The sequence below is a fragment of the Maylandia zebra genome, linkage group LG11 (genome assembly GCF_041146795.1).
Source record: "Maylandia zebra isolate NMK-2024a linkage group LG11, Mzebra_GT3a, whole genome shotgun sequence".
In the NCBI taxonomy this organism is placed as follows: domain Eukaryota; kingdom Metazoa; phylum Chordata; class Actinopteri; order Cichliformes; family Cichlidae; genus Maylandia; species Maylandia zebra.
The window spans coordinates 16,123,366-16,147,056 of NC_135177.1; the positions used below are offsets into that span (position 1 = coordinate 16,123,366).

The following is a 23,691-nucleotide window of genomic DNA, read 5'->3' on the forward strand; positions in this document are numbered from 1 at the left end:
GCACCATCATCAGTGGTGATGCAATTAAAAATTATTTCCAAATTTTTCACAACAGTCAAAACAGTATAAGTTAAACTGTCCAGTTTAGATTACTTACACTAGAAGTGCTGAGATGGAGGGGGACATGAACTGGCCTGAGGAAAACCAACAATAAGGTTGTGATCCTGCCTCAAGTGCAGTCGAAGAGTTACGGTGTTCCAAAGAAATGGTGCTCAGAACAGAGCACCCACATTTTTGCTTTGAATTGCACCTCTTCTTTACCCTCTCTACTAATGTTTTTGAGTTTCTGCTGCCATTTTTGAACTGTTTGAATTTGGCATATCTGATGCAGGTAGTGATGCAGTTTTCAGTAGAACCTCTAGTTCATCTCAGCTCTGCCACCTCCTAACTCCACTTGAAAACATTTGCACACATCACTTTTTTGGGTTTCTTTCTTCTTCAGTCAGCTAAATGAAAGTAAGCAGCATAAGAGGCAAGGCTCATCACTGAGGCTAGCATCTCTGCCATTCAGAATTATATGACTGGCAGCTATGGGCATTTAAAGAAAGCAAAAACTATAGAAACAGATCACTACAACAGTGGAGGAGTAGAATAAAGGGGATGTCTTACAGTGGATCCGGAAAGTATTCACAATGCTGCATTTGTTCCACGTTTTGTCATGTTAAAGCCTTATTCCAAAATGGATTAAATTCATTTTTCACCTCAAACTATAACACGCCATAATGACAAAGGGAAACAAGTTTACTTGAAATTCTTGTGTGTTCTTGTAGAGAACAAAGCATCTGTATGTGTGTGTGAAAAGGGCCTGAGGAATGAAATTATTCATCAGTCCTGTGATACTGTCAGTGCAACTACTTTTAATCCAGGAGTTTTCTCATATACTTCCATCTGAGGTCTGTAAAGTTTACAGCTGCAGTTCATCCCCTGTGAGTAATAAATGGGTCTTCCAGTATAAGGTCACAAACTGATAAATCCTTGTGCATAATCAGCCCGGTTCCCTCCCTCTGAGGGTCGGTCTCAATACACAGAAATGATTTAGCTCTGGTAAATACACAGTGCTGCAGTTAAACCTGGATTTTGCTTTAAGTACAGCAGAACCACTGTAGTGTGCAGTAGCATGCATTGGGCGGCATGGCTCGGTTGTGGGATGCAACTACACTTTCAAGCACACGTGTAGAATGCATACAGTGGGTTGAGCATACTTGCCTGTGAGCCAGAGGCAGCAAGAACAGCAAGACCCAACCCAAAACAAAACAAAGCAGATGTCAATATCAGCAGATGTGATACTGATTAAATCAGATCCAGAATGAAAAAGAGGAGTAGGCGAGTTGCAAAGTGGCTTGTCGATACAGGGCGTCAGTAGGCAGGCTAAAGCAGCACGCCTGAAATAAAAGTGAGACAATTGGATCTTTTAGTATAAAACATCTGGAACCTTAAAATTCTCGATTAGAGAATGGGCAAAACACCGCAATTCATTTGAAACCACTTTTTGTATGCGTTTAAGTTTGTATAGTTGGGTATCAGTTTAAAGCATGTTGGACTATATGATGATATTCTCTACAGTCGAAATGTGAAACCGATTTAAACATTTAAATATTCCATTCTGTTTAATAGGGAACATTAAGGTCAGTTCATTATATTCTTTGGCCTAACAGATGTCATTTATTTCTCAGGTTGTAATACCTCGTAGTCCAATTCAGGCCAAAGGGCTGCTCCTCTCCTGCATTGCTGACAAGAACCCATGCATTTTCTTTGAGCCGAAGATTCTGTACAGAGCAGCAGGTAAGCTGGTTTGTGTGTAAATGTTACTGTAAAATCAACACACGACTGAAGCTTTGTTGATATTTGTTCAGTTGTCCTCTCAGCTTTTTTTTTTTTTTTCCCCCCCTCAACCTTCTGCTTGGATTCTTTATGAAAAGCAAATGTTCTCCCTCTTTAGAGGTGCGAAGCTAGACAAACAAACAATGTGCCTGACTACAAACAATGTGACTGAGATCAGCTGGGCCACAAGTGTGAAGCAGGCCGTCTAAATGGTCTGTGAAGTGTTGACAGTGGCGAGCTGAACTCGCTCCCCCCTCCGCTCCTTGGAGTCATGTCGTTGAGTTACGACAGCAGTGTTTCTTTGTAATGAGCGTAAACCGAGTGAATGTGGAAAAACTGAAACATACTGTTGAAACTGCACTCTTTCTCTTCAAGGAAAAAAAGGGGGTGAATTAGTTACTAGATCTTCAATAACATGTGATTTATTTCAACAATGTGCTTGTATGGGCAGTTTTATTGGCCTTGTCCACTTGTGATAGAGCTGATTGTTGTCTGAGCGTCAGCTGTGGTGGCATGTCAATTTTTCATAAATTAGGATTTACTGTTACTAGTTTAAGTTGTGTTTAAAAGTATACATACATTTTCTTTAAAGCAGTGCAGTTTTTTTATTACAAAGTCAGTGGCCTATTATGACCATGAGATAGATTATCAGTCTGTCTATTTGTAACTTCTTATCCAGTTCAGGGTCATGGGGAGCTGAAGCTCGTCCCAGCTATTACAGAGAATAAAGCAGGATACACCCTGGACAGGTCGCTAGTCCATCACAGAGTTAACACAGACTGAAAGATAACAACTAACACGTTTATTCAAACATACAGACAATTTAAAATAATCAGTTAATCTAAGGAGAACAAATGATAAGAACTTACAACATGATTATGCCCTTAAAGTAAAATACAGAGTTGTGGTGGACTTGAAATCTTTTGCCCTAGTAAACTCTGTTTCTTAATTTATGTTTATCCTTGATTTTATACGAAATGCACAAAACAAAATGTATAAAAGCAGATTCAAGCTTACTTTCATCATTATTGATGGCTTTAATACCTCAGAGCTATAGCTACTTACTGACAAATGACTGATAAGGGATATAAGAGTGTAATACATGTGTCATGTTTCAGATTTATGTAGTTAATAAAATCAGTTATCATCAATAACTGTAGCCAGGAAGAAGGCAGGTGTTTTTGTTTGCATTATTTCACTGTTGATGCTGTCTGCCTCTTGTGGGATTGACGAAATAGTAGATCGGTGAGATAGTGTATGGAAAAAGAGAGATATTGCCGAGCCTTCCGCAGATCATTTTTACAAGAGCGATTTATTTATTTATGTGCCCATGAGTAATTTTGCTAATAATGTTGGTTGAAGCTAAGAGAAGCGTTGTGTTAAGGGCACCCTCTTCCAACTGCGAGCAAATGGACCCTCCTCAGACTGTGCCCAAATGAAGCCATTCATTTACTCAAACTCATAACAGAAACAAAGACAGTAGCCCCCCCCCAAAAAAACCCCACCCCATTTTGTTTAAATATAAAAAAAACATAATGGGTGGGGCAGAAAACAAAGAGAAACTGGCTTCTTTTTTCCATTATACCCATGTTTAAAGGCCTGTCCAGTGTTTATCTGTCTTATACATTCGACCAAACAACAAATACAAAATTAAACAAAAAGTAAGTTAAAAATCAAAATGTCTCTTCCAGCCAACATTTAAAAAAATTTCAGATATAAAGTTAAGTCTTTGTGCGATTTGGCGCATCTCAAATAAATAAATAAATTAATAATCCAAACAGTAGCTATTTTAATACTGAAACAAACAAGAAAAGAAGGTAAAATATTCCCTCCAAACAAAACGTATAAATTCTAAATGCGCAAATCAGTCCAAGCATAATCACATTGCTCCGCCCATCAAAAAGTTTGCGCCTGTGCGAATAATATCGCCTATCATTGGTTATTGGACTGTAGTGATGGGATTTCCGGCTCTTTTTAGAGAACCGGCTCTTTCGGTTCGGCTCACTAAAAAGAGCCGGCTGTTTTGGCTCCGAACCGGCTCTTCAGGTTGTTTTGTTGCTTTAATTAATTTATTATTAACAATAATATAAAATTATGCACAAAAGGAATTACCAATGTAAAAAAAATTTGCGGTTTTATTTATATATGTTTATATATAAATAAATATATGCGGTGGCCCCTAGAGACAAAACACGTACAAATTCCAAAAAGCACATACAAACTCCAAAACACATTTCTAGCATGAACTGAACTTCCAAAATAGAGCTACCTAGATCACTTAAATTACACAATTGAAAGCATGAAAGCATATGTGTATTGTTTGTGTATTTATACACAAGCATTCGTATCTAGTCAAATAATTAAAAAAAAAAAAAAAAAAATTTACCTGTTATTACCACACACCAAATCCGGTCGTTGGTACTTGCTGGCTAGCACTTCTGTTGTCTTTTGTACGTGTTTTGGAGTTTGTACGTGCTTCGGAGTTTGTACGTGTTTTGGAGTTTGTACGTGCTTCAGGGTTTGTACGTGCTTCAGAGTTCGTACGTGATTTGAAGTTTGTATGTGCTTTGTCTGTAGGGGCCATCGTAAATATACTTTTATTTATTCACTCCACATAAAATGTAATAAATAAATCATATAATACAAAAAATCAACTATTCACATTTCAACTAACTATTTAAATTTTCAGCTTTTTCCTTTTACAAATTTAAAGTGAAACAACACAAAACACTGGAAACCACAACACAATTAAATATAAATTATAATATGAAAACAAAAAGAACATGCATATTCTCTGTCATATGGGCCTGCATGAATAAACTTCCTGAATCCTTTATCATCTGCATGTAAGAGGCACTTAAAAATCAGCTGTACCATCATTTAGGGCTGGGCGATATATCGAGTTTTAAAAAAAAATATCCATATGTTTTTATACGCGATATAAGATGTGGCAATAGCCTTTATATCGATATAGTCTATGTTACGTTATAATTATAGTTGTGGGGCCACAAGTTTGCCCCTCTTTCGTCCACTTTTGTCTTTACGCAACGTTACTCGACCTCGCCTCTCTCCTTAACTGAACACAACTCCCCCATCGCTTCACCTGCAGCCACAAGATGGACACGGCAAATCTCCGTTAACGAGTTACTGTGCATCGCCCCGTGCGTGGGGCTGGACGGCGTCAACGTGCTAACGAGCTAACCACGCTAACGCCATGCACGGCTTAAAATCCTTTCATTTTCTCAAAAGTTGACAGCGCGCCTTTTGTATGAATTCTGGTTGTGATTGATGACCGCGAACCGATTTAATGTGGTACACGGCGCTCAGCAATCTGTCAAAAAATGTTTTAGTACGACTTTGGCAAGCTACGGAGCTGCACCGCTTGATGGATTGTCGGAGCATTACGGGTACCGAGGAGCCTCGCGTAGTAATACGTACTGTGCTTCAACGTAATATTACCGTATTGTGTGTGTATAAGGACCATAAATGGCACCTGTTAAGAGACATGGTTATGAAGCGGATTTCAAACTCCAGGCTGTCAGTCACGCAGTAGAAGTTGGGAACAGTATGCACAATTGTGAGCTCTTTGTTATGCACAAAAACAACATAGTTTTCTTTTATTTATGGAGCATTATTATTTAATAAATGCTCATAATTTATTTTTGAGTATTTTTTTTTTTCATGTACGTCTATGCTGTATGTTAATAGAAGTGCCTGTGTGACATCTGGGACACAGATTTGACTAAGAACTCTCTTTTTGTTCTTACTTTATGGCTTTAAAAAAATATCGAGATATATATCTTATATCGCCATCCAGCTAAAAAATATCGAGATATGAATTTTGGGTCATATCGCCCAGCCCTACCATCATTGCATGCACCATAGTTTTAGCTAATAGTTTTCTACCCCTTCTCTGTCCTGAATGCAGGACATTGCTGCTGTCAAAGTGATCTTAAAGTAAAGTGGCCTTTACTTTAATATTATTTACAGCTGTTTTCAGACATGCCTAGGCCATTACACATGAAGCCATAGTGCATGTGGGTATTTGGAATTCATCGTGCAGGAGTGTAGACAGTGTATCAAGCTGCACATAGCAAATCAGACCTTTTTTTTTACATTCACATTGAGATGCCTGGTTATTGCATCCCAGAGTTAGGGTTAAACATGCAGGAAAAACTCTGGGGTGTTGCACTGGGAGTGACCTAGTAAGGCCGCCGTTGTGACTGACACATCAAACCGCCTCATGTTACATTGTGACAAATCCATTGTCGGCTTCACACTGAGGGGTATTTTAGCTGTAGCATGTGCAGGGTTATTTTCATTTCCTACAGGAGCAGAGCAAACCAGCTTCTCGTGCAACACGCCTCTAATGATCTCTGCTCGATTATGAAGTCATGTTTTTTGATTGCTGGGGCCTCTAATTTTTTGCTTCCAATAGGACAAAAACCACTCATTTGCCCCATTGAGGTTATACTGGTTTGCAAGGACCTAAGATTCCACTTGTTAAACCGTAACCCAGTTTTCATAATTCAGGTTTAACTTTCTGAAAAAGGCTATTTTTCCACTCAATTGGCCAATTTTCTGTCTCGTCTGGAAGCCTAAACAGGAGAGTCGCACATAATTCATCAAAGTCGTTGGGATGGGCAGCCTTTCTTTCCTTTAACAACTCGTAGGCTCTAAAGGATCATGGAAGCCGTTCAAGGTTTCCAGAAAGGTCTCAAACTCAGCATCTCCTTAGAGCACAATTACTCCGCCTAATTGCAATTTTAACTTTTTGTGTTGCCTTTGAGGAACGCTTTTTAGTAGTTCACGTTCTCCAAGATCCACTCACACTTTAAGATCCTGTACGCTGTGCAAACTTTGGAGCCAAAACCAAGATGGTGAATGAGATTCAAAGACAGTAAATGCTACATTTAGAGGTTCAATGTTTGCATCTGTGCAGTATAAATACTGCTAATAAGCCGCTTGTTTGAAAGTGATGGCAGTTCTGAGTTTATGATAAGTTTTTGCGTTATAATAAATTCCATGACTGTGCTAATGTTTTCCACGACTTTAATAGCTTTTATTCAAACCATATACTTACATGCACTTTGTCTTGGACTTGAGTTCAAAGAGGGCCTGGCTGCGAGGCTCCCTCTTTTGGGCTGATATTCCGTTTGTGGCCCCTTTTCTGATTGATACCCCATCCCAATGTGTTGTTGTCAAGATTAATCAGAGTTACAAGCCCATAGCTGGCAGAGGATCTCATTAGCTCATGCATTAGATTGTGCTGATAAAAGCACACTGGCTGTGGTGAGAGATGAGGTTCTGGAAAAAGCCTAAAGAAGCATTTGAAGTGAGCCAGATAAAATGTTCAAGAGCAGGGATCTTTTTTTTTTGTTTTGTTTTTGAAGGTCTGTTATTTGATCAGTTTGTCATCTGGTCTGTCATTTAGAGGCACGCTTAGTTCGAGTTGGAGTATTTTAGCTAAAAATCTCAGACTTCATAGTGAAATGATGAATTAATGTTTTTTTTGTTGTTGTTGCTCATTTTGTAGAGGTTTTGAATGTGTATGTTTTGTTTTTTCTCAGTGGAGCAGGTTCCCGAGGACCCTTACACCATCCCACTCTCACAGGCTGAGGTCCTACAGGAAGGAAGTGATGTCACTCTGGTTGCCTGGGGAACGCAGGTAGGCAATCACACTCATCATTGACACACTCTCAGCAGGTTACCCGAGCAGTTTCAATGTTATAGTCTATCTTTGACTCATTTTCCATGGCCACAGGAATATAGGAGGGTCCAAGTTTCATTTTTACTAAATGACATTTAAACCCGGGGAGGGTAGCAGTGGATTAACTCTAAGTCTCTCCCTAGCCCCCCTTTGTGTCCCAGCAAGGTCTCTCAGCAGGCAGCCTGAGAGACCATATCTGCCCAGACTTCTCCAAGACATCAAGGCTGTCGATGATTCTCTATTAACACTACATGTCTGCTGCACACTTTCCATTGTGGCCTTTTTCTTTTCACGTGTGAGATTTTATGTTCCTCAGCTTGATATAAAGATGCCTGTAACTCAACAGGAGTCATCCCTGACTTCGATTGTACCCAGCCACTTTAACAGGCTTATCCAGGGCATCATGTACTTTCAAGCGTGGCAGGGGGAGGGTCGGACAGTGCTGAAGGAAACTGTCTAACTATTAATACTGAAGGGTGGATAGGGAGGAAAGAGGATCTAGTAAAGTAGAGGAAAACATGATTCTCCTTTCTCTAAACAGCATCCTTTACCACCCTCATTCATCCGTCTCGCTTATTTAAATGATAATAAACAAACAATGTAACTTTTTATTCTTTAGAATTGCATTATTGAGTATTATGCTTGTTTATAAGTTTGAAGTTGTGTTTTTGTTTTTATTTTTTCAAACTGGCACATCTGCTGACAACTATTGTAGTTGCGATCATTCAGATTTATCACAGCAATTCTTGTCTGGAAGCAATCGGGGAAAAAAATGGCTGCCAGTAAACACAGACTCAGTGAACCCAGACACTACAGTGATGAATTGATGAGGCAGGACGATTTCTACGCCTATTTTTCTTTTTCTTGTGACTTTTCACATTCAGCTTTCTTTTTGTTAGTCTGTTCTGAATCGGGTGCAATATTGGTTTAGCTGAAAGTAAAATAAAAGGCAATTCTTAAATTATTGTCATTATTATGAAATTGCATTTTTACTACCTGTAAACCAGCATAGTAGCACTTACAAAGATGTGAATATGAATGTTAAGTTACAAACTATTAGTCAAGCGCTGGCTTTTAGTTGGGATGGGTCAAAAGAGCGGTAAACAAGTTCCTAAACATTCCGAATTGTGGTGGGAAAGGAACAAGCTTTTGTTTTTCCATTCAGAAACCAACAGTGTTTTCAGCATCTGGAGATAATATAAAAATATGCCTTTTTATTGTCACATTATTTTAAGTGTAAGACTTAGTGTTACCAAATTTAAGGCAGACTGAAAAGTCTTTTTCATTTCCTGTTTAGATTCATGTGCTGAAGGAGGTGGCGTCCATGGCTCAAGAAAAACTGGGAGTATCCTGCGAGGTCATTGATCTACAGACCATCCTACCCTGGGATATCGAAACCGTTTGCAAGGTAACAGAGATGCATGCACACAGCACAAACAGAGCAAACTGAAAAAAAGTACCACAAACATTTATTTTGGTGCCACTTGTTTTTTGTAAGTAAGTGAATAAATGCATTATATATAATAGTGGAGCAATAGATGTAAAACACAGTCCACAGTCCTGCACAAAGAATGCCAGTTAAATGAAAGCTGTAATGATTAAAGTTGTTGAATAACAGGAAATAATCAGATTTGAAGAATCATATCGTTTGAGTTTCAAGCTGAATACTTTGACATCTGTTATTCATTTAGATGATCATTTGCCATAAATACTGCTGGTCAGAGGAACCGTCTTCCTACTGGATCTTTGTTTATTGTGGTACAAAGTTGGGCAACGTTCATCTGGGCAGTGTGGTTCTCTTTGGTTCCTGATAAACAGGATCCCTTCTACCGCTGGAAAGACGCGACTGCTAGTTTATGTTGCCTCAGCCTTACACAGGCTATGGCACTCACTAAAATAAAATATTTAATTTGGGCGGGCTTTGAGAAGGGAGCTTTCTTTCCAGTGGGTATTCCATCCTTATTTACTTTTAAATACAGGAAGGAGCATGACACAAGACAGTTTGGAGAATTGTGGCCTAGAAAGATTCTTTCCTGCTCACCAAGGGCAAAGCGCCTGTAGACTAAACCACCAGGAGACCAGCTGGGGAGGGTCTGATGTTATGAAGAGACAAAAAGGCATGTCTGTCAAGTCAAACCTTAAGGAGCCTTGCAGTGAGACACGACTCATAATCATGCATCCTCTTGACACTCGGATTGCTGCCTTTTGCAATGGTCCTTGAATACATCACAAACCATCTTTGTTTGTCACCAGCTGTTTAATTTCGCATGTTTATTATCCAAGTTTCATGCTCCTCTGCTGAAAGATACACCTTCATCAGCAAGCACCAGGCTGCGCCTGCTGCCAAGCATGTCTTATAACCAGCATTTAAAAGGCAGGAAGAAACTGTGGTAGGAGGGTAGTAATTTAATAGGGAGTCAATTTGAACTGATGGCAGAGACTGCAGCATTGTGTTGGCACGGAAATACTCGGAGTGAGCCGCAGTCAGTTACAGTTTGTTCAAGGGGGCTTCTCAAGTCCATGCAATCTTTCTTTCATTTTTCTTTTTTTCCTTTTTTTTGTTGTTGTAATTTGTGCCCCATTAAAACAACTGCCATGAAATTGAATAGTGTGTTTATGTGCTGCTTAACAGGCCTGATGCCAAGCCTGCCACCTCGAGCTTGTCAACAACATCTCTGCTTGTCATTTCCTCCAACCCAATATTCCTTAAACATCTGTCAAACCCATAAACCAATTTCCCCAAACACACACACACACACACACACACGGCCTGTTCCTTCTTTCATATTTGGCAGTAAAGTCACTGTTGCATTAAACTAATCACTCTAGGGATACAAGTCTCTTTTTCAAGCCTCTTCTGCTGGATGAGCAGTGAAACAGCCTTTTAATCAGGCTATTATCAAATTTCAGCGAAGGCACAGAATTAATTTCAGTGCAAATCACGATTATTATCACCCAGACTAATGCACAGGAATACGCATTAACGGCTTTTATTTTATCTTTTAATTAATCAGAAACAAGCAAGCAAATAGCCAGATGTACATTATTCACAACTAAAACAAATGGAAGTAGCTTACGCAACACCTGCCATCACAAATAAAAGGTGGCAGATGCAACGCTGCGGAGACATCCAAATGCTACGGCTAGTTTATTTCAAGCATAAAAGGAGCCAAAGGCACAATGCTGAGATGACCTTTGGTTATCCAGAGGTAGACATGTCTGCCATTATTTTCATTTGGAATGGGAGACGTGTTAACAGATAGATTTTAGCATTTAAATTAAAGCTGTGTTTGTCTGCCTTTTGTGCATATATTTAAAATGCTTTACATTTCATTGGACTGGCTAGAGCTGAAACAATTAGCCGACTCATTAGTGCGCTAACGGAACAAATGATCTTTTGATATTACAAAAGATTACTTAGCTTTATTTTAAAGCCTTTAGCTTTCAATCGACTTTTAAAGGCAAAGTATCTTTAGCATTAAAATTAAGCTAAAGTTACTTTCAGCATCTGCTTTACCACAAGGGGTCACCACAGCTGGTAGTTCTGCATGTTTGATTTGGCAGATTTCCTGATACCAACCTCAGAGGGAATTTGGATGCAAACCAGTGACTTTTTTTACTCACCAAGCAAATGTGTAAAAGAGCTTATGTGGAAAATAATTAGCATTATATACAGAATAATGAAATTTTCAGCTTTCTTAAAACTATGTTTTATGAAAAATCAACTAACTTCAGCAGTCTTGAGACAATACTACAAAGCAGAGTGACACTATAGATAGAAATCTTCAAAGTTTCATACACTTTGTTGCTTATTTATGTTATAAAATGCACAAAAAGAAACACACCCCACAGTTGAAAGCTTTCACTGTTGTGGCAGTGACAGCAGGCAGTAGTACAGTGCCCTGAGTGTCCTCAGTAACCCCTCACAAGTGGTGCCCTAAAAACTGGGCGCTGTGCAGCTGCTCTGGGCTGGCAGGAGTTTAAATGCCTGAGAATCAGCAGAGCTGCAATCCACACAACCATCTAAGTTTCGTCACACTGCAACCCACCCATGCAGAACTAGTTTAAGTATAATATCTATAAATGGCTCTTTGATGCTGAATCTTTGATCAGTCCATTTGTTGTTGACTCCAAATTTTTTTTTAAAGAAAGTCACATTGGTTAAAAACCTGTTTTGTCTATGTGAGTTTAAATCCCAGAAATGCACTATATGGACAAAAGTAGTGGGCCTATATATGACACCTACAGTAGCTACTTAGCCATGGAAACATGTCCTATGAAGCTGCTGGTGCACAGTTTCTGTGCTGATGTTAATACTGAGGAGGTTTGAAACTGTGTAGTTATTGAGTCGGTAGAGCATCGAAGACATTTGTGCACTCTACAACCCTGCTGTGGTTCCTAAATGCTTCCACTTTGCAGTAATATAACTTGCAGTCAATCGTGAAATATCTTGGAGGAAAGAAATTTGACCAACTGACAGCATTATGCTGTTGCTGTTACAGCACTATGCTCAAATTCAATGACAATTTTAGAATATCCTATTCTTTCATTATTATTTTTAAAGGCAAACTCCATGGATAGGTGCTTGGTTTTATACATACAGTGGCTTGCAAAAGTATTCGGCCCCCTTGAACTTTTCCACATTTTGTCACATTACAGCCACAAACATGAATCAATTTTATTGTAATTCCACGTGAAAGACAAATACAAAGTTGTGTACACGTGAGAAGTGGAATGAAAATTATACATGATTCCAAACATTTTTTACAAATAAATAACTGAAAAGTGGGATGTGCGTAATTATTCAGCCCCCTGAGTCAATACTTTGTAGAACCACCTTTTGCTGCAATTACAGCTGCCAGTCTTTTAGGGTATGTGTCTACTAGCTTTGCACATCTACAGACTGAAATCTTTGCCCATTCTTCTTTGCAAAACAGCTCCAGCTCAGTAGGATTAGATGGACAGCATTTGTGAACAGCAGTTTTCAGATCTTGCCACAGATTCTCGAGTGGATTTAGATCTGGACTTTGACTGGGCCATTCTAACACATGGATATGTTTTGTTTAAACCATCCCATTGTTGCCCTGGCTTTATGTTTAGGGTCGTTGTCCTGCTGGAAGGTGAACCTCCGCCCCAGTCTCACGTCTTTTGCAGACTCCAAGAGGTTTTCTTCCAAGATTGCCCTGTATTTGGCTCCATCCATCTTCCCATCAACTCTGACCAGCTTCCCTGTCCCTGCTGAAGAGAAGCACCCCCAGAGCATGATGCTGCCACCACCATATTTGACAGTGGGGATGGTGTGTTCAGAGTGATGAGCAGTGTTAGTTTTTCCGCCACACATAGCGTTTTGCATTTTGGCCAAAAAGTTCCATTTTGGTCTCATCTGACCAGAGCACCTTCTTCCACATGTTTGCTGTGCCCCCCACATGGCTTGTGGCAAACTGCAAACGGGACTTCTTATGGTTTTCTGTTAACAATGGCTTTCTTCTTGCCACTCTTCCATAAAGGCCAACTTTGTGCAGTGCACGACTAATAGTTGTCCTATGGACAGATTCCCCCACCTGAGCTGTAGATCTCTGCAGCCATGTCACCATGGGCCTCTTGGCTGCATTTCTGATCAGCGCTCTCCTTGTTCGGCCTGTGAGTTTAGGTGGACAGCCTTGTCTTGGTAGGTTTGGTAGGTAACTTGAAACGGTCTCCTCCTGACTTAGCTTGGCTGGCCATCAGTGACCCAGGTGGGAAGCCTTTGACTGACCTCCCCTGCACCCTCTCAGTAAAAGCATAAAAAAACTGATTGAGCCACACACTAGACAGCACTCCTATAAGAACTCTATTGTCTGCGTAGCTTTTTTGGAAAAGGTGAGTTACACAAAAGTAATACAAAAAGAGATACCCCCACAATAATTTGCACTCCATAAAGGACATCATTTGGGCTGAGTAGCTATCATATATGCTACCCATTAGAGGTTTCTCTCCCTAATTATGTAGAGTTGTAAGTTGAAAAAGTAATATATACGATATACGTTAAATAGTAAAGCATGGAGAACAGTGTGTTCTGTATATGCAACTAGGCTTTTAGTTGTTATTTCTTACGAGATTCACATTTCTCAACACATTTGAGAAACCCCCACGGGTAAATGACACTAACAAAACATGACTCTAAAAGATAAACTCTACTACACAAGGGATGTCTTAAAATACATTTTTATCATTTCATTGACCGAGGCACTGTGAGATGGAACCGTTTTCAGTTCAGTAAATAAACAGTTAAGATTCGTTGGAGCCTTTTGAAACGGGTGTTCTCTTCTGATAAATTAATTTTCAGGACAAGTTGTGTTCTTCAGTTTAGAGAGGAAGTAGCCAAGACATTGTTAATTCAAAAGATTGTACACCTGGTGTCCAGCTTTTCCGGCAGCCTCGCGTCTCCGTAAAGCCAGCCCTTTTGTGCTGCTTATTAACTGGACGTGAGAAGCGGCGAATGTGCAGGCAGTGAGATAGGCTGCAGACACACATCCAGCTGTTGGCAGCCAATTAAAATTTCTCATGTCCGATGAGTCACATTTCCCCCCCTGTATCCTTTGAGTGGAGGATTTGTGCATGCATGTGCAGTCTGTGGTTAGCTGGTTTATTTATATATATATATATAGCCCGTGAGTCGTTTTTTGAGTGTGCACGTATATAGTGAAGCACGATGTGTCTTCAAAGTAGAAATTTTTAAAGCTATACTATAAGAGAAACATGCCTTTTTATTCCCGAGGGATCTGTTGAGGCAGCCACCAGCTACACTCAGATATAAATATATTCACGCCTCTTGTTGACAAAAGGAATCATGGGTAGAAATTACTATGAAAATACAGAAAAAGTGAGTGTATTTAATTTTGTCCCAGTGTCTCAAGCGTTCCAGTAAATGTAATAGTCGTTCTTTAAGGGATAAACAAAATGGCTGGTTTATGTCTGCCAGACCCACGGCTCAGATGATACTCTGTGGAAAGTCTTCCTGCCGTGCTTGGGCAGCGCACGTGTGGAGTTGTGTAAAGATGCTACATAAGAGCTTGCTGATTCCTTGCTAAGTGGACCGCTTTACTCCCTACTGATTAACAGCTTTTCTTGTTGAGCTGATGAGCATTTTGCCAACATTTTCATCTGTTCTTACATGGGCCTACATTTGTTTGAATTGGCCACTTGGGAGGCTTACAAAATATCTCTGCTACTCCCATTATTCTTTTGGTCCGCCGTTGGTGATTCAGCCTCATTCTCAGGTTTTCCAGACTCCGAATCCGGCCAGTGAAGAACTGACCGAGGCCAGTTTATAATTCAGTCTTCGGTTCACGCACAGGTCCTTATAGGAAGCAGCCTGTACACCTAGGATGCCCCAAGGACCTCCACAAGGGTTTTTTTCCCCCTCTCTCTTCTGTTTTCCAGTGGCTCTTCCTTAACTTCCCAATCTTTAGTACTGCCAGAATGTCAGAGTTTTAAGACATGATTATGGCGAAAAGAATTCAGAATAGCAATAATCGATAGAGGTTCAGGAAATGCTTTTCGTTAAAATCATAGTTAACCTGTGATGTGAACAAATCTCGACACGGTGGATGCAGGGTGAGAGTGAAAGAAGAATTTGGGTGGGGAAAAAACAACAAAAAAGAAAACAGTACCAACTATATTGTCCCCAGTGAGGCAAAAAGGAAAACTAAAATGCACAGTACCCAGTTTGCACAGGTAATGAAGAGCATCAAACTACAAAGACTATCAGGCTATCCACAAACTGCAAATGCATCAGTGAGGCAAGATGCTGGGGACAATAGCACCTTTTACAGAGCGCCTAGCTTTAGCTTCAAGTTGGAAAAGCAGAGAGGAGCAAGGGCAAGTGCAGACAACGAAACGGTAATTAAAGAAAGAATTCAGTCCTTATTAGTTCACCCCCATCTCCAGTGCTGCCGTCAACATGTACCGTAGCCTGAGGATAACACCAAGTAACTCTGTTGCCTTGTGAGAACCCAGTCTCTCCTGGTTTGTGAGAGGAGTATCTGCAGCAACAGCCAGTCAGCCATAAAATGTGTAGACAAACTGAGGCTGCGGTGCAGTAGTTACTTATTAATAGTCTACTACTAAAATGGAAGCGAGCTATGAACTGGAAAGTGGGTCTCTAACTGTGATTGTATTGGTGCTGGGTTGTTTGCAATACTATCTATGCTATTCATTTTTTATTTTTTATTTATTTATTTTTTGGCCTGTCCCGTTTGGCTCTTTTGCCATCAGAATTGTTGTCTAAAGGCAAAGAAAGATGCCCAACGGATTTACTTTACCAAATTGACCATCCCAGCTTTGCCGTAATGGTCCATTTGATTCACCTTTTATTGCTTGTTTTATTTTCACTTGCTGAATATGGGACAGACTTGACTGGGGGAAAGAAGGGGAGAAAGAAAGAGGGAAAGAGAAACAGCTGAGAAGAGGGACGGGGGAGAAGGGCAAAAGACAAAAACCAACAGAACGGGCAGAGAAAAAAAATGCATATATCGATCACCTGGATCACCTGCTGAGAAAGAAAAAAAGAAAACAAGCAGAAGAGAACAAGAGTAATAGAATAAACAACATCACAATGATATATGGGAATATGACAGTAAATACTAAATATTAAACATTATTGTGCAGCACATAAGATCAACAGAACACAGTGTGCTTTGAGGTAGGAGCCAAAAAGGGTGTAGTTTGTTGCTGTGATCACCCGTGTGTACACCTGTGAGCATGGACGCGCTTGTTTTTTTGTTTTTTTGTTTTTAAAGGTTCCTTCATGTAATGATCTGCTAGAGGGTGTGGGGGGGCCACAGCCCCGTCCTCCAGGGTATGAAGCAGGTATGGAGGAGATCAAAACTCCAGACATCCAGAGGCCCCCAGAACACAAGAGACCAAGGAAGACCAACAGAGGGGCAGCTGCGCCACTGTCCCAGAAAGAGCTGAGGAGAGTCCCAGATGAGGGCTCACTCAGCAGCCGCGGAGCAGAAGCCAGGGGGAGTTGCAGTGACGCGCCCGTGAGCTCCGCCGGCAGCCAGCCGTGCCTGAGTGAACGAGCCCCAGGCCGAGAGGCTGGGGGCACCCCACCTCCGAAGTGGCCCGAGCGAGCCCCAGGCTCCAGGCCCCGATAAGCGGCCGCCAAGGAGTGAGCCGGTGTGTAACTGGACGCCCATCCCCAGACACAAAGAACCACCAACGCACCGATGTCTGAGGGAGTCCGCCACTGGCAGGGGAAGTGGTGGTAGGGGGAGATAGGCCTCCAAACCTTGGAGGGCCTGAGATGTCCCCAGAGAGGTGGCGCCTGACACCCAACCTGACATATAGACACAGAAATACAGGCACACACATATACAAACATCCATTCCCACCCTCATGCTCTCATATGCACTTACTCCACACTCAACCAACGTGGAGACAGACATAAAGAGACGCTGTACACACGATCACACTCCCCAAGCGTACTCTACAAACCGGGTCTAGGTACCCTTGCCCCTGGAGGGGGGAACTGCACCCAGACCCAGGTGGTGTTACCCTTTTCCCTGCGGTGGGGGGAGGCAGACCGCCCCGACTCCGCAGCAGCAGGGAGTCCCCACACTCCAGACCGCAGTCGGACGGCCAACTCCTCCTCCTAGCCCCCCCGCTCCAACAGGTCGCAGAGAATGGGGGTGAGAGAAGACTCCAAACCTCCCTCCACCCGCTCATTGTAGTGTTGATGCATGTGTGTTCTAAGGTGCATTTAAAACCCAGGAGGGCATGGAGCTACCTGCCAGAGAGCAGCAGGTAAGCGCATGGTCCCTCCTGCTGGCCCTCAATGTCTACGTGTATTTAACATTGAGAGGTGGGCAACGACGCCAGGGGTGAGGTGTACACCCTGATGGTACTTTGGATTCTGTGTATCGTGCCCACCCCCAAGATCCTATATGTATGTGTAATGAGAGTGTGAGTAATGTGAATGTCTAAGTTGTGGGATAAAATTGAGGCAGAGGCAGCCAGAAGGGGACGCGGGGGTAGCCTCCTCTGCACCCTGGTGACATACCCCTACTCCAAGGTCCTGCATGTGTGGGTGGTTGTGGTGGAGCGGGAAGAGGGAGGCAGCTGGAGATGGGGAGGGAAGGAAGGGAGGGGCACGTGACCCCTCCCTGGGGCCAGCTCCCCCGCTGACCCCAGTAGGCACCCCCATACTCCGCGACCCGCCAGGGAAAGGGGGCCCAGGCCCATCCAGACCGGGGCCCAGCGCAGCAGCGCCTCCCGGCCCCACAGAGCCCGGGACAGTCCACCCAACCCCACCACAGAGAAAACTGCACCCACCCCACCATCCACTCTTCTTCCAGACTACATAAGACAATAAACACCCAGGCTGAGATCTTCCTCCACCTCTCCTGTATCTCCCCCTCCTGTAGAGAGAGCCCCTGAGGAGAGGAAAGCTCCTGCAAGATGTGACAATCTTCCCCACCAGTTGAAGAGCCCCCCAGGTGGCTCGATGCACCGGCGGCACCCTGCTCCAGGGCTGGGCCCCCATGCACCCACCCGCCCACAACCCCGGCAACACACCAACCAGGACCCAAGCCCCCGAGGCCCCGCCCGGGCCCCAGCCCAGAGACGGAGCGCCCCCAGAACCTCACGCCCATCCCGGACCCACCCAGGGGCAGCCAGGCTACCAGGTCAGTAACCCACGTCCGTCAGCACAGACCCTCCCCTAGCCCCGCTGCACGCAGCCGCGAGGAAACCGTCACCTGAGAGCCAACAGAGCCCCTAACCGGACATGACCGCTACCCCGGGTTGAGCCCCCCAAGGAAGATGCCTCCGGGGAACCCCCCGACGCCCTAAGTCTGTCCCTACCCCCACACCAATCACAACAGTGAAGGCGGGACCAAACTATGACCCCCCACCCCCACTAGGTGATGGAGCTGATCAAAGGAGCCCAGAGCAATTGATCTGATGTGGTGGCAGAGGCTGTATCAAGACTAATGTAATCTAATAGATAATTTCTATATTGGTTAGAATTAAGATTATTTTTATTTTTCCAGTTCATGAGGACTGTTTTCTTGGCTATGCATAGGGCAGTGAAAACCATATGGGCGATATTCTTTTCTGAAGTGACATTATCTAAGCTGCCCAACAAACACACTAAGGGGGAAGTTGGAATGTTACATTTCAGACACTTCGATAAGTCTATTTTTTATTTTTTTAAGTTTTTATAGTTATCGGCGCAGCATGTATAAAATGCTTAGATTTAGCACCAGCAAAAACACAAAATCCACTGATATTAATGTCCTGCTTTTAGCCAAAATGAAGTTTCGTTTCATAGGAAACCCACACAGAAGAGTTCTACACTTGTCATCAATAAAACTCCTAAGTCATGTGAAAGTATGCTTCTTCTGTTTAAATGGGCTCTTGAGAAGAGAGAGCTTTCTTTCCCCTTTTATTCCTCCCGATCAGTGTTTAACAACGCTGAAAGCAAGCTGTAAATGCTAAACTTGTGCATTATCATACATAAAACTATCAGCAGACAGTCGGAGTGCTTGTTGCATTTCTTCATAACTTTTACATCACTTCTTAACAAAATTAACATTTTGCAAATGGCAAACTGCAGAAATACAGTGGGCCAAAAAGCTGTCTGTGCAATATCACCTCGGGAAGAAAGTTGTTTATAGCCTGTGTTGTGTTGGTATCTCTTTGTGTTATGCACTGCAAGTAACTATCTTTCATCTTCCTGTCTTTATCTCTTGTATGTCGTAGTGTTATTAGATTGACCCTTTGTTCTTTTTTTTCTTTTTCTTTTTTGTCTTTTTCCGCATTGTGCCAGTAAACAATTGCAGTTTGGCAGTCACAGTTTCAGTCATTTCCACTGAGTGCTCATCATCATATGCTTCAAAGTGTTGTAGTTGAAACACTGTACTGTCTTCTATATCCTGTTTACACGAAAAACCATACACACAGAAGAAACATGCAAAGCCAAAGACTTGATCTGTGTGACACTTCCAGAAAATACCACGCTGGTAGCGGTCCTTTAAGGGGTCTTCTCAGATGTAGGAAGAATATATCAGGTATAATTTTTTTTTTTTTTATGTTGAGAATCCCAAACCTTTTATGATCACTGTTTGATTTTCATTGGCAACGTGTTTTTACAGCTGGTTAAAATATCAAACAACTTTGTGTGCGGCCTTGTTTATGCAGCGTGGATCTATCTGGCCGGTGAAGGAGGTCAGCATTTAGTTTTGTGATTTAGAGACCATTGAGGAAGAATTGGATGGGCTGTGGTAAAACTGTCTTACAATTGGGTCTATCTTCAATGACATGGCATTAAAGACAACAGTGAGGAGTCGTAAGCGGTGAGCAGGGTGAAAGCGCAGCCTGACTCTATGTTAGGAACTGTAGGACTACGTGACTTCAAGCGAGTGTCCCTACACCACAGTACAGCTATAAACATGTGGTCTGCAAACCTAAGCCTCCGCTTGTGTTAAGTGAAGAATTTGAATCCTCTACTACAGACAACAGAGGGATATTATAATAGCTTAGCACAGCCTATTAAAGAACTTAACAGGCACTGTTCTGCATCGTGTGTTGCTCAAACCTGTCGCGGCTGTGACTTGTCTTTTGACATAAAACCTGCTTTGACAAGTTATTTAAAGTAATTCACATTTTCTGGCATGAAACCTTTGATAAAAGACATGTTAAGTTGCTGGACTGACTGCAGTTTGTGTATGTCTGGCAGCCGTGCTGCCTGTGTTGCTTTTCTTTTGGGACGTGAGATAACTTGTAGGTCTCTGGCGTACCTGGTAACTGCTTTCTCCAGCTCACGATCCTCTCTATAATGTGCATAGCTTTCTTCCTTAATAGATGTCTCTTGGCCTGCTCTCCAGTTGAAGTCTCTGTGACTGTAGTGCTGCCTGGATCTCAACCCTTGTAGTGATGCAACCAGTTTGGCTGAACCTGTTAAACCCTCTCTAACACATGCAGGAGGAGTCACTTAGGGATACACAGTGCACGAATGCACCAATATCTCAGGTCTTATAAAATATAAATAACATTATGTCAGAGTCCCAAACAAAGGCAGAATTTACTGGATGCTTAATAGAGGAGGAAGATTTGCAGCGAGCCGTACTTGGGGAGCGATGTGCATCAGCATCTGTTCTGATTCTTGGAACTGATGCGGGTTATGATGAGTGCTCTGAGTGCGCTGGAGTCTGTTGACTCACTGTAGCAGATAAGACCTTCTTATCACATCTACGCTCAACTTGCACTCTCTCTTAATGGCTTCAGGCTGTAAATGTATGTCCTAAGGCAAAGACTGCAGGTAAACACAGTGTGTGTGTGGAAGCAGCCGGGGAGCCAGCCGGTACGCTGACATCAGTTTGTTTGCCATTCACTCAAGTGGAAAGAGATGCAAGCAAATAGAAGCCACCACCAAGCTCTGCTTGGCTTCAAGTTCAGCGTGTTGTCCCCATCTCTGCAGCTGCGATTGCTATTGTTTTTAATACTACCTACCATAATTACAAAGGGGGAAAATGTGTCATTTGAGGTCGACTTCAACCAAGCAGAACACAATTGGACCAATGGAAAATTTTCAAAAATTTTGACCACATATTAAAGACATGTTGCTTCAAAAAATATTTTAATGTCCGGCCGTGGAAAAGTGATCACGGCTTTCTCAGATGGAAACAGTTTTCTGATAATGAATAAAAACACGATTAAGGACATGAAACCAAAACTTTTAGAACATTTATGGTAAATAAAGGAGCGTGATGTGTGTTTCCAGTGGGGGGTGGGGGTGAGAGTCAATATCAGTGCATTGATTTTTTTTTTTCCCGCCATACTCCTCAACCTCTTCTAAACTTGTTTTGGAAAACCTGATTGAAATGCGTGAGTGCTAGAACTGTTGTGGTTAAGTGAGCTTTTGATTGAATGATTATTTTTCCTCATGGAGCAAAACCTTTAAATTGAGGCTCTCCATGTTTGAGTCAGTTGGTCTGCCACATCTGGCTGCAGCTTTTTTTTTAATAACTCCATGACAAACATCAAGAGTTGTTCTCCATTCACCCTGATCTCAGTTACGGAGGTAAATAAATAAATAAATGATGATGATGTCAGTTTATAAATGATTCCACATTGCCAAGCATTGATTTGAGGTCAGGTGGTCAGTTTAAAGAAAGGCCTCGAGTCTGTCAGCAAAAGCTTATTCAGAGCATTCGTACTTGGTTTTAATTTTCCTGTTGCATGTGTTTGATTTTAGTTTGTCACTCCAGTAATGCAGATGAAACCCAACCTTAAATCATGTTCACGGCCCTCCAGTTATTCCCAGCTAAGTCTCTTCTTCTTGGTGTAGATATGGAAACGGCTCACTTCTAACAAACTGAAGAAAGTCCCCATCTAAGCCAGAGACATCTCTTTTCATTTGAAGTAATTTGACGTGGCCTTGTTCCAGCCGCACCCACTGCCACCTACGCGCTTTGAATTTCAATGAAACTTCCAGTAGAAGTGACCCATCCATGCTTAATTTTAAAATATGATCATACTTGGCTAAAGACTCATTATGATAATCATGTGGACAGACAACTGTGGATAGAAACCGTTGGCCTCCAGATACAGAGATGGAGAGCCAGGATGAGTATGTTCAGTGCGTGCGTGTATGTGTGTGTGTGTGTGTGTACGGGTTCTTACTATCTTGGTGGGGACCAAAATCTGAAATTTACTATACTGGTGGGGACCAACAGCCCCCGCGGGGACCAAAATCCAGGTCCCTATGAGGTTGAATGCATTTATCACACTCAAAATGTGGTTTTGGTATCAGGGTTGCAATTAGTTTATGGTTAGGTTTAGTGTTGGGCATTCATTTTTGAGGGTTAGGGTAAGCAGCATTATGTCAATGGCAAGTCCCCACGAGGATAGATGGATGGATAGATTGGAGAGCTGGACAGGGCCATAGAAAGTCCTGAACCCATCAGCAGGACTGGTATCAGCTCCTTTGTCCAAGGAGGAACAGGGTAAGTATTGCCAGAGCTGCAAAATGACCTCCAGCAGGACACTGGTATGAATGTTTCTGACTAGAAAATCAGAAACAGACATCATAATTGTGGCCTGATGTCCCAACATCCTTTTGTGGACCCTGTGCTCACCCTGCAGCCCGATTGGCATTTGCCATAAAATACCAGAATTGACAGCTCCACCACTGGCAGCCTGTGCTTTTCACACAGTGCTGCCTGTAACATCGTTCAGCATGACAGGGTTGATGGTGGGTCAATCCTTGGACCCATTGTCAGACCCTATGCTGGTGCAGTGGGTCCTCTGTTCCACCTGGTGCACAACAATGGCCAGCCTCAATTGGCAAGAGGATGTATGCAGTTCCTGGAGGATGAAGGACTTGATACCAATGACTGTCCTTCATGCTCTCCTGACTGCTAAATACAGTAGAACACCACTGGGACATTGTTTCAGTCTGTTCGACACTGCTAGGTTGCACCTCAGATTGTCCAGGACCTCACTGATACTGTTATCCAGATCTGGTAGAATATTCCTCCGGACACCATCCGTAGTCTCATTAGGAGCATGCTATGTAGTTTAAGTATTTTCCTTAGGCTGCAGCTAAAATCTGTCTTGAGTGCACCAACAATTTTTATATGCAGGAAAAATATAGCTGCCAGCTAATTTGAATCTTGAATATATGAGGTAAAATCACCATATCAATAATGTGTTTTTAATAACGCGTGTAAATGGAGAGGCCCATTGGTTTAGTCATTAATCAGATACATTAAATTCATTCATATATTACGCTACATTACATGAGATTCATGTCAATCTGGTTCTTTTAATATACCATCCTTTTTTCTTTTTTTTCTTTTTTAAATTGAAAATAATTGTAAGCCCCAATTTTCTGTCAAAGGAAAAAACCTTTCAGCTGGCTGTGTATTCAGCCACTATTGTATAATCCAAGATACATTTTGACTTTAAAGAAGTTCAAATCTAGATATATTTGGATTCACGTCTGGATCTGTTGTAGTGTCTTGGTGCCCACTTTCAGCACTCATCTCAGTGAGCAAGCAGAGCCTGCTTTTATCTGACTGTGGTCTGGAGCTGGGCCAGAGAAGGGGCAAGCAGCCTGCTGGCGATTAGCTCACAGACAAGCCGGGGCTCATGCCTCTGTTTCCCTTTCA

The 23,691-nt window shown here is 42.2% G+C and overlaps 1 protein-coding gene across 1 annotated transcript in view; it reads left to right on the plus strand.

Annotated features, from left to right (window-relative positions):
- The window catches only part of bckdhb (branched chain keto acid dehydrogenase E1 subunit beta), an 82,602-nt gene that overhangs the window by 10,447 nt on the left and 48,464 nt on the right, over positions 1 to 23,691 (plus strand). Inside the window, exons 6-8 of the mRNA XM_004541654.5 lie at positions 1,674 to 1,782; positions 7,392 to 7,489; positions 8,829 to 8,939. Of these exons, the coding sequence (XP_004541711.1) occupies positions 1,674 to 1,782; positions 7,392 to 7,489; positions 8,829 to 8,939 (318 nt within the window). The remainder of the gene's footprint in view (positions 1 to 1,673; positions 1,783 to 7,391; positions 7,490 to 8,828; positions 8,940 to 23,691) is intronic.